Here is a 12171-nt window from a genome sequence, read left to right on the forward strand (position 1 = left end):
CCCTTGGATGTATTCTAGTTTTTCTGTATCCTGTTCAAACTGGATCCGTGAATTTTATTCAAATTGATGGTAACAATAATTAGACTCATCTCAAATCAGACTGGAAAATGGATAGATAAAACATATACAGCAGTAGAAGGTTGTATACAAAGTTGGGGTTATAAATCGTAAATTCTGATGTTCAGATGGTCCACACAGCACAAATAGGTTAGCGTAAGTATGTGTGTGTGTGTGTCTGTCAAAACTGCAGGCTTCGGTGTGCGGTCAGACTGGATGGATCTCAATGACCTGTGCCACCGCTCAGGAATAAATCTGAAGTGGGCGGGGCCCGATGGTACACCTGTTGCACTGAACTCTGTTGTCATGGACCCTCTCATCAATGTATGTGCGACCTTTGAACAGGAAGATGGGCAACACGAGCTGTCAATCAAAACAGCGAGAGCCACAATGCTAAGAATGAAAGTAGAAGAGAGTGCATAGCATTGGACTAGCTTAAGCCTGCAGGGCAAACTGGCACTGCTACCCTTTGCAAACCACTCTGTGTCCCACTCAATCCTCTCAAACACGACCATTGGAGAGGACGTCCTTATCTTTTGCATTAAGGCCCGCTTACAGGTATTGCCAACAAAATACAACCTGGCAATCTGGTATCCGTCACAACACAACCCACACTGCATCCTACCCCAGGCGAAAAAAAAGTATACTTTAACATACTAAATTTAAGCACACTTAGTGTACTTCATAAGCACAAAATTATTGTACTCAAAGTGTGTTATTTTCGAGTACTAAAAACGTACTTAGTATACTAATGATATATCACTATTGCTACTTAAGATATACTAAAATACATCTTAGTGTACTTGACTGTACTCTTTTGAGACACCATTAAGATTAACTTAAATATACTTAAGTACACTTTTCAGAAGTACACTAAAATACCACTTTAAGTATGTGCAACTTAGTATACTTTTTCTAAGTATACTGAAATACAGCTTAAAATTAACTTAAATTAAAGTGAACTTTACGGAAGTATACTTCAATACACTTCTAATGAAGTGAAATTAAATTACACTTTAAAAAAATTGAATTCCAAAATACTTGAAAATGAGTGTACTTTTCAGAAGTACACTTAGGTACAAATTACAATACACTTACAATAAAGTACACTTTTTATAAGTACACTAAATTACCACTATAAGTATTTGCAATTTAGTATACTTTTTCTAAGTACACTCAGGTACAATTTAAATAAACTTAAAATAAAGTATACTTTTTAAAAGTGTTAAGTATACTTTAAATTAAGCACAAAAAGTAAAAGTATACTTGTACTAACTTTTGTATGATTGAATTATACTTGTAATACACTAAAGTATACTACTTTTTCACCTGGGACATCCCACCCCAGACAACAAAGAGACAATGGCTCATATCCTAAACGGCTGTAGCTTTTACAAAGGACTGTACATCGCCAGACATGACCGTCTGGTTGACTTGGTCTCACAATAACTCAGACAAGTACAGGACAGAACAACACACATGTATAAGCACAGCACTGTGAAATTGAACTGGTTTGATCATAATTGTACTGATAACAACATACTGTGTAACATCCCAAACACCCCAGACATTGTTTTCATTAACCAAGCCAGAAAATCAGTTACCATCTTTGAAATAGGCTGTGCGTTTGATCTGTATGTGGACACTTGCTTCACATCCAAATTCATGAAATACCAGCCATTGGTAGAATGTATCACAGCTCTAGGATATAACTGCCAATTAATCATACTTGTGTTCGGAAGTCTGGGGCATGTACACAAAGTTGTGCTCCGAGGTTTGCAGATGGGTGGACTGCAAAAGGCTGATGCGAAAAGAGTTCAAAAATTCTGCTCAGTCTCAGCGACCATAGGCAGCCTCCACATCTGGAAGAGACGTTGTGTTGTGTATCCCTGAATGCAATATTGTCATATGCAATGCTTTAGCCTCAGCTAAACCATCATCATTTCATCTCTACTCCTCTGCGTGCTTAAGCATTTTGCACATTCAGTGTCTGGTTAGTTTTCAGATTGAAACCTTCTAATTAATTTTTGGATCAAAAAAAAGAAAACTTTGTTTTGCTTGTAGATCCAAATAAAATAATTTAAACCTGTGTGTGTGTGTGTGTTAGTGTGTGTGTGTGTGTGTGTGTGTGTGTGTGTGTGTGTGTGTGTGTGTGTGTGTGTGTGTGTGTGTGTGTGTGTGTGTGTGTGTGTGTGTGTGTGTGTGTTCAGGCTACTCTATCGATTTTCTCTGGTGCTAGTCGAGTCTGCTCCGGTGTAATGTTCCAATGGATTTGTGTGGATCAGTCAGGGTGATGTAAAATCCAGTAAGCCTATTAGTGCTGCTATGCTATTAATACACACACACACACACACACACACACACACACACACACTAGAGAATCTAAACTCACATGCACACATGCATACAACCTGTACGCTAATCAGTATCTGGTATGCCAAAGTTGTCCTCCTAGTGTCTGTGCACATCCAACTGCACTGAGAAACATCAAACTGGGAGAGAGAATATCATTAAAATGTTACTTGACTGAGAATAAAAAAAGATTGTCAACATTAGTGTACTGTTAAATGAGTGAAGTTTTGCTAGAGTACGACACAGTTTGTGTGTGCATCTTAAAAAGATCACCCCGTAATTGACCTAAAATTACCCAAACTTAATAGCCGTCTAATTATTTGTTCATTATTTAGATTTTATCGTGATTATTACTTCCAATTATGTTATGACCCTTTAAAGGTCCCTGACACCAAAATCCACGTAAACATTGGTTTTAATTTGTTTTCAGTTGTCTACCCCAATGGACAAATGATCAGAACATATTGAAAATGTTTATTTTCATGAAGACAGATATCAGTGTTTTCTCCAGCAAAAGATGGAATGCCCAGAGCACATTGGGGACTCACACATGGCCTTCCTCATGGAGCTGTTGAGGAGGAGACACAAGCAGCAACACTGCAACTGAAATTGGGATTCAGCATGGGCCATTTCTGAACTGGCAAACTGGAAGGAAACGCTTCATTCACTAATGTGTAGGGTTCACACTACCTAACGCATCCTTATGTGGCAATGTTTTGCACATACCACAGAAGATCATTTAAAAAGTATTTGCAACATTTGGCCATTGTTTACAACATTATTTTCACACGTAGATCAGAACACCATTGATCTTAGTCAGTGTCTCTCAAAGGATGGTTTGCAACAGATTTTAATTGTTTCATCTGCATTAGATCTTTGGTCCTCACGATGGTGTTCCCGTTTCCACCAATAGGCATTCGGGATTCCCGTTCATCCCAAACCCAGCTGGCTCGCAGAGGAGCTGTTCTGGCTGTAACCATCTTTTTCAAATGTCTTTGATTCAATATTATAGGCTTGGCTAGTAAACAAAGTTCAAATTTACACTAAAAAGAAATTGCTGTGATATCAAAGAAATTCGTTGTATATCAATTCAATAGGTCTGCAGTACAGTTTGCCTAGTGTCGAGTGATTTGGAAAGGGTGAGGGCGGCTCATAAACGTGGATTTTGTCTCTTCCCTCCATGCCTATGTGAACTTGGTCGCCCAGAGAAAGGTTTGGGGAACAGTGATGTAAGTCATTGCCCAGGTTTGCTTGCTTATCTGGGTCCTAATGACGCGTTCTTGTCTTCATCTGATTCAGGTGCAGCACAGGAACACCGGCCAGGTGATGGCGCTGAAGATGAACACGCTTGCTAGCAACAAAGCTAACATGCTGCGGGAGGTTCAACTCATGAACCGACTCTGTCACCCTAACATCCTCAGGTAGGTGTTGTTCACACCTCAGAGACACTTAAACTGTCTCTACAGAGCTCAGAGGGAGTTTATTCAAAGGAAATGTTATGCATCCTACTTTGCATACAACTTTTTACAATGCATGCAAAAATAAATTATAACCGATTATCTCCTGGTAATCTCAGACTGTAAAATCCATCCACCATTGGGAAGAAAATATGAAATGTTGCAGTGTGTAACAATGATATTTAATTTGAACAGTTTTGCACACCACAGGGGTCAAATGGTCACCAACAATTGAGAAAGGACATAGAATCATAACCGATCTAGGCACATATATATATATTTTATTAATTTGTTCAAAATTAAAAATGTTTATTGTGCCCATTATTTGTTCTTTATTTTATCTATATGTGTGTGTGCAGGTTTATTGGTGTGTGTGTCCATGAAGGCCAGTTGCATGCGCTGACGGAGGTAAATGTCAGGCCCCCCCCCCCACACTCCTCCTACATAGCATAGGGACCTGTTCCTCTCTATCTCGCTCCTCTCCTGCTCCTCCGTCTACCCCCCTCCACCCCCCACTAGTCCCGGTGGTATTCCACGGACACTTCTTACGGTGGTAACCATGGGAACAGCAACAGATATGTCAGACCGCTGACAGGAGCAATTCAAGATACCCTCCTGCAAATGGCAATGAATGATTGATGTGCGTTGCGGGCGTCTTACTGTCTGCCTCTATGTTGCTCTATTGTCTGTGTGTGTGATGTGTAAGCACAATATGTGAACAGTAGAAGACCAATACTGTTTCCTCAAGGCTTTTGATTTCAAATCTATAGATTAATCTTAATTTGTGTTTTGGACACATTTGATCATGTTTACCTCTCTGCTGCAGTCCAATTTGTGTGTGTGCGTGTGTGTGTGTGTGTGTGTGTGTGTGTGTGTGTGTGTGTGTGTGTGTGTGTGTGTGTGTGTGTGTGTGTGTGTGTGTGTGTGTGTGTGTGGTAATGTATTAATATTCATATGTGTATGCCACTTTATTTCAGTACATCAATGGGGGAAGTCTGGAGCAGTTGCTAGACAGCGATGTGTACCTGTCCTGGTGTGTGAGGAGGGGCCTTTCGCTGGACATCTCTAGGGGCCTCCAGTACCTGCATAGCATGGGCATATTCCACAGAGATCTAACCTCCAAGGTAGAGCATCACACTGGGACTGGAAAGAAGCCAAGTAGACAGGATATGTGTGTACATATCCTTTTTTACGCATTACTGTGGAAAGTATCAAATCTGTCATTCGATTACTGGAATCCAGTCATTATTTAACTTGACTGCAGTATGTCTTTTTTTTTTTAAGATGCTCCAGTGTATGTGTATGCTAGGATTGTTCAGTTTGGAATTGTTGGTCAGGTTAGATAACCATGCCACATTACATATTGAAAATATTAACATGTGCATAAGCTTTAATGTTAATCTCTGCCGACATGTATGAGCTGACCACTTAAGAAGCTAGAAAGCTACTTTAGATCTAGACTATCACGAGTTGTGCATAGAAATAGAAAGAAAGATACTGTTAATTGTATGTGTCGAGGAGAAGATATACTTAGAGAGAGATGCTTGGTGTTAGTACGACTACTTTAGCCCTGAATGGATCTACGCACAGAGACGCCTGCTGCATTCTGGGATGTACAACATAGAATATTCCACAATGTACATTCATACTTTGCACGTGACGTCACGACGACTGGCTGGCGGGCGAGAACAACGTTCTCTAGCAACTTATTAACCTAATCATGGATCTGCCAGGACGTCGCCGGTTTTACCATACGAAACGAAAGTTGGTATTTTGAGGTGAAAACGATATGCCAGATAGTTGCTGTGCGATTGGATGTAGCCAACTAACCGCCGAGTATGAGGCCGGGGTAATGTTTTTACCCCATCCAAAAAGGAGAAAAACTGTATTGTTGTCTATAAGATTAGAATTTGCCATAAGTAATATATATTGTTTAATTACACATTATAATTACAATTATTACAAAATGAAAATAACCCTCCCTCTGCCGTCATGGGGATCGCCAGTGTTGCCAGATTGGGCGAAAAATCTGGCCCAATCTGGAAGCACTGGCGAAGGCGTCACTAAACGATCCTAAGCAGTTTTATTTCAGAGTGCACTAAAAAGCTCCGCTGCGCTTGAACTTCAGAAATGCTTGAGAAAATGGGCAAGAGGCGTACAGTCGACTCGTCTCCTCGGCTATGGTATCTCAACAATGTTGCAACCTAGGGAGGGCACGTCGCTTAACACGTTCAGTGTGGCCGTACCTTAAAGGTCGGGTATGGAATTCTCTTTTTTGGCCATTTTTGCAAAATAACTTGAAATACTTATCATACCCCACCTACAGCCACTGAGTTAGAAGTACTGACATGAAAATTAAACAAGTCAATCATCTGTGGAACGGGCAGGGCTCGAAAAACTCCAGCCAATGATTTCCAGAACCACCGAGTGGCATTGGACAGTAAGTACGTCAATCAAACGGTCGTAGTGCACTCCCGCTACCCGCGCGTGACCCCTTGGTGCACGTACTCAAAGCTCGTGACCCAGAGCAAGCTTCTTGGATCACAAGTTCCGAGTATGTTTATCTTTTCTTGATATCTAATTTGAACATTAATGGTATAAATAGTTTATTGATTGTAGTAGGCCTACTAGGCTGCAATTCCCCTGACTGGCCGCTGTTCGTCTGAATTTTGTCTGCGTTTGTTGCCCTCCGGGTAGCCATGGTAGTCACGTGACTGCAAAGTATGAATATAGAATGTTCGACAATTTACAATATAGAATATTCAACAATCTACAATATAAAATGTTTCACTCCACAATGTACAATATACTAGAATGTTCCAAAATATACAATATCGAATGTTCAACAAAGTACAAAATAGAATGTTCTACAAAAATATAGAATATTCCACAATTTACAATAGAATATTCAACAATGTACAATACAGAATATTCTACAATATAGAATATTAAACAATCTACAATATTGAATATTCCATCATGTACAGTACAGAATATTCTACTATGTATATCTCCTTCAGAAGCTCCATTAGGGCTGTGGTCAGTGATGACATAAGGATTCTTTACTGTGTGTTGACCTATATTCAGCGGTGTTGAAAATGGGCCAAGACTTGCGCTGCTTTAAATGTTTGGGCCTTTCCTCCCCTCCCGTGTGGCTCCGGTCACTCCCGGCAGAACTGTCTGGTGCGCTGCGACAGCGGGCTCTTCACCGTCGTGGTGGGGGACTTCGGTCTGGCTGAGAAGATTCCAGACTACAGGTCTGTACCGTGGAGCAGGCCCCATGTCCACAACACCACTACATGCAGATCTTATGGCAGGAACCTTTATCAGAGATCCATAGTCTACGTGTGACACCTGGACTAGGTTCAGTCACCTGGTCCATAGTCTAAGTGTGGCTCCACACCAATTTCTTTGGAGCGTTTCCCGAAACTCCTCTTAACGTGAACGCGCATTCGCTGCACTCACGACGTCGTAGGATTGTAACTGTCTACTGACACGGTGCTGAAATGGGCTCCGTAGGAGGGGGAGACGCAGGAATGTCGCAGGAAAATTGTGTTAAAAAGGGTTAAAATATATCCCCATCAAGGACAACAGCAGAGTAGCCTACAAAAAAAATATACTGCAATTATATGAATGCTAAAGACATTAAAACACAATTGATTAGGCTTAAACCGACATATATCAGTCCTAATCCTGAATGCACTGTGCGTTTCACGGCATTTTCCCCCCTGAAATAATTCCTCTTCACACCTGTGAATAACCCGGGAGACGTCCATGATGAGGAATACAACGAAGCCCACCGTCTGGCCCGGTGCATCGTTGAGCGCACGATCGGGAGGTGGAAGTTGCGCTTTAGATGCCTTCACAAGTCAGGCGGAGGGCTCCAGTTTTCGCCGGCCAAGTCATGCGCCGTGATATGTGTGACGGCTATGTTGCACAACATTGCAGCTAAGGCTGGGGTGGCATTGCTTGAACCGGAGGACGTTGAGGACGATGACGATGAGGAAGATCGGTGTGAGGACGGCCTCCCTCATAACTACGCGGCTGGTTTTCATGCGCGTCGAATAGTGATTGAGACTTTTTTTTAACCCCCTCCACCCTCCCTCATGTCACTAAACATTCCCGTCAACGTGACCAATCCCCACCATATCCCAGCCTTTTGCCTGCTTCTTTGCTTGTTTTTTATAAAAAAAAAAATGTATTTCTTTATTTTTTATTTTTTATAATTTATTTTATTTCTTTATTTTTAATTTTTTTTAATTTGTTTAATTTAATTTTTTTTTTACATTATTTTATGCTACGTTTTATGAGTAGCCTATGTCAGTCTGCACAAATCCCCCCACTTTCTCTCACACATTTTGAGTGCCCTGCCTGCGCAAACATTTTCTGGACTGTCCCGTTTTATTTTGGCCATTTTAACATCTTTATTAATAAATTAATTAATAATCTTTATTAATTACCAAACTAGGAACATAAAGGCGCATTGCGTTTTAATAAAACGCATCCAATATACGGAATGTCCGATGGTGACGCCACTGAGGCTATAGCTGACGATGCTCTTAGCGACCTACGAGTACCTACGAGCACCCCTGGAGTACTCGTTAGCTACGAGCGTTTTCAAGACGTTCGTGACCAACGATGCTTTCGGGAAACGCGGTGAAAACTCTACGATGCCCTTTCGACGCCCTTCACGATCCACTTAGGCTAACGACGCTTTCGGGAAACGGGGCCCTGGTCCATAATCTACGTGTGACAACTGGACTATGAACCAGGGCACCTGCTCCATAGTCTACGTGGTGCACCTGGACTAGGTTCAGTCTGCTAGTACATACAAAGAGCAGGCCCACAGTAAGTGTGATCAACACTGTGTTGTCCTTCGAGCGGCCTCTCTGAGAAGGGTTCAGTAGTAGCTGTTGTGAATCACAGTTCAAGAGAACTCAGTGTATGCACAAAGGTTCATAAGAGTTGGGGGCTTCATGGACGTCTGTGTCTCCTTTTGTATACATTCACAATTTTTCCCAATGACAATTTATAGAATGTTTTTCCCTTACAAATGAAAATGGTTAGGTTTTTAGAATGAAAAACAAAAAATTTGGTCTGGTTCACTACTAAGGTGGTGGTGCACTATAAGGTGGTTTAAATAATGTATGCACCAGGTTTGTTGGCAGGTAACTAATGAGGGAATATTTATTGAGGGAATATGAATAGACCACATGAGTGAATCTTACTGCTATGACCTAAATGTTTTCATATCCTGACGATGACAAAACCCACTAATCAGGCAGAATTGGTTTTAGTCACAGATGAAAATTATAATCACAATTACACCATTTGAATCCTAGTGACGGAGTGAAGAAGCAGCCTTTGGCCACCGTGGGCTCCCCCTACTGGATGGCCCCAGAAGTTCTCCGAGGAGAGTTCTATAATGAGAAGGTACAACGCAGAGTTGAGAAAGAAACAACATCAATTTTTTTTTTTAGAGGCGTCCTCATAGGACAATAAAGGGTGTAGCTCATGACAGAAAGTATGGGTCTGCTGCTTTTATGGACCAGGGCAGGGGAGGTAGACTTGTCTTCACTAGTTAATCTACTGCCTGTGCCCTGAGTTTGACCTACGGTGAAGCCTCTGTGTCAAAGGTCAACCGGATTATCTCATATACGGAAATAGAGTTTTAGAGTTAGTTAGAATTTGATGGTAAGTCTGTGAGGGCCTCCGTGGACCCTAGTGGGGTCGTCATAGCAACGGTCCAATGCATTACAAAGTGAGGGGGGTAGAGGAAGTGAGTAACTCACCTCCTCATGTTGCTGCCCTAGGTGGATGTGTTTGCATACGGGATCATCCTTTGTGAGATCATAGCCAGGATTGAAGCTGATCCGGACTTCCTACCCAGAACTGAGGTAGGCATCCCTATCCTGTTGGTTTGGTGTACAGGAGCATCTTTCAGAATATGAGCCTGTCCTTGATTGTGTGCAGTGTTGGATATCATGTGTAATGTGGACTTTATGTGATGTTATTCTCTACGATGATCTCGTATGGATCTATTTCTTTCGGAGATCAGTAATCAGACGCTGCATAAGGACCTTTCTCCTCTCCCACTTTCAGCAAAGTATAATAAATGCTTGATGACACACTTTTATAGCAAAATTGGAAATCTGAATCAATAACCCAGGTACGTAGTGCAGTTCCCTCTGGGTGATCGCTGGGAAGGACTGAGATGCAACAAGCAGTCTCAGAAACCTAACTTTCAAATGAATCACAAAAGTTGGAGGGAAGGTGACTGTTTGCAGACAGACAAAGCATTTCACTTTTACTTCTGCAATCTTTTGACTAATCCTGTAGCTTGGGATGAGTAAGAAAGCTTTCTCTTACACTGTTCCATCTGGAAACTCTATCTAGGATATCCATTGACAACAAAGATGATGTTTGTCGGTTACTGAGACCAAAGCATCGTTTAGCTAATAGCTAACCCAAGCTCACTGCCAGCACTGCTCAATGAACTTCTTGGAGCTAGAGGGAACACTTGAATCCTGTTCAGAAGCTAATGCTTTTAAACACATGGTCTGTACACCGTACAGCCCTACTACCTCAGAGATACTCTGAGATTGTAATTACTCAGAGTACTGTTTTCATAGAATATTTACAAGTTAAGGGCTTACAAGTTCATTTACATTACAAGTTGTGTATGGAAAAAAACATTTTGTCTATTTACTGCTTTTTGGTGTGCCTGCGTAGGACTTTGGACTTGATGTAGAGTCGTTTGAGAACTTGATCGGGGACTGTCCACAAGCTTTCCTTATGCTGGCTGTAACCTGCTGCAATGTAAGTAGAATATCCCTCCCACAAACATGCACACACTTGCGGCCACGCAATGGTATGGTATCATTGCCATTTCTCCTGCTTGAAATAATTTAAGAATATTCAATAAGAACATGCAGCAGATTCTGTGCCAAACATATTTGACATATTCGTTTTCAAACAAATAATCATCTACATACTAGAGTCTTACTAGAGATGTGTGACTTGTCAGGGCAGCTGCCTTTATATGTGTCTTGATTTGTTTTTGATTGTGAGATCATACAGTAGGCATAAACAATGCTCGATGCAGAGTCAGTCTTAATGCATGTTACATTTGCTTCCATTGCTCAAATGACACTTCACACAAACAGGCGAATTGATGTGGTCTATTCACCTTGTGTTCCTCAGATGAGTGCGGTTCAGCGGCCTGCGTTTTCCGAAGTTGTGTTGACGCTCGAGGTGATGCACGATGAAGGGGGGGAGAGCGATGATCCTATCACTCTGGGTATAGACAATTTAATACATTTGCTTAAAGTGTCAATCTGAAAGATCTGTTTCGCCCTCTCGGGAACCTATGGTAGAAACTAACAGTACGTCGCTACGCATATCAGTGAGCTGAAGAGGGAGATTGCACCAGCCCCTCTCTGGCAGAACCCCCCCTGCTGGGCCGTGGGGAAAGTGCCACTCCCTACGCTGCTGGTGGTGTGACCGCATGGATGGAAAGACACCAAAATCCAGTGTGTAACATTCATAATATCACGAATGCAAGGGCTGACATGAGTGGAGTGAAGCCTCCATCTCCACTGTGACGCCTCCTTCGGTGGTGGCATGTCATTTATGGAAAATCTTTGGAGATCTTTGAGATTTCCAATTCAAATATTGATTACATCTTGTGAATTAAAATACTTTTGTATAAAGCTGAAAGCATAAGGCAGTGTAGGGACAGACGTATAATATTACAAACGTTAACGTCTTACGAGTCCCAACATGAAGCAAGCAGAACACCTCAGAGCTGGTTGTGTGTTGCTCCGTTTGAATGATAGGATTCTATTGATTGTTTGTGTTGTGTCTGAATTTGCACTGTGTGTGCTTTCAGCTGTGGGCTAAATAGCATAAAATCAGTTTACACTATCCATTAGGGCTCTGATGCCCACTGCCAATAATGCCCCCTGTCACTGAGGCCGAGAATAGAACAGAGCCAACCAAGCATGGCTTCGGCTCGCTGAAAACGAGGAGAATAAGCATTTCTCCTTCTCCACTTGGGGCCCTCAGAGCCTCACACAGTAACACAATACACTGAGCCTTTAATGGTCTAATGGCTGACAACCAGAGGGGTTCTTTGACCTCCTCAAAAAAACGCTCGCTCACTGGCCCACCACACAACGACAAAGACCAACCACCACCAACATGGGGCCGTTGGGGCCGACCAGGGGGCTGTTGAAGTGTCTCATTGGTGCGCATGTCAGATTGGTGTTGGCCAACTGCTTATCGTTGGGTCTTGGTGTTGCTG

At 42.0% G+C, this 12171-nt stretch overlaps 1 protein-coding gene across 2 annotated transcripts in view; it reads left to right on the forward strand.

Annotated features, from left to right (window-relative positions):
• The window catches only part of LOC115540669 (dual specificity testis-specific protein kinase 2), a 30467-nt gene that overhangs the window by 16241 nt on the left and 2055 nt on the right, over window positions 1-12171 (forward strand). For both annotated transcript variants that reach the window (XM_030352152.1, XM_030352153.1), the window contains 8 exons: window positions 3709-3830; window positions 4226-4274; window positions 4844-4990; window positions 7041-7123; window positions 9209-9299; window positions 9680-9763; window positions 10599-10685; window positions 11070-11166. In XM_030352152.1, coding sequence (XP_030208012.1) covers window positions 3709-3830; window positions 4226-4274; window positions 4844-4990; window positions 7041-7123; window positions 9209-9299; window positions 9680-9763; window positions 10599-10685; window positions 11070-11166 — 760 coding nt within the window. The remainder of the gene's footprint in view (window positions 1-3708; window positions 3831-4225; window positions 4275-4843; window positions 4991-7040; window positions 7124-9208; window positions 9300-9679; window positions 9764-10598; window positions 10686-11069; window positions 11167-12171) is intronic.

This window comes from Gadus morhua, chromosome 3, assembly GCF_902167405.1.
Source record: "Gadus morhua chromosome 3, gadMor3.0, whole genome shotgun sequence".
NCBI lineage: Eukaryota > Metazoa > Chordata > Actinopteri > Gadiformes > Gadidae > Gadus > Gadus morhua.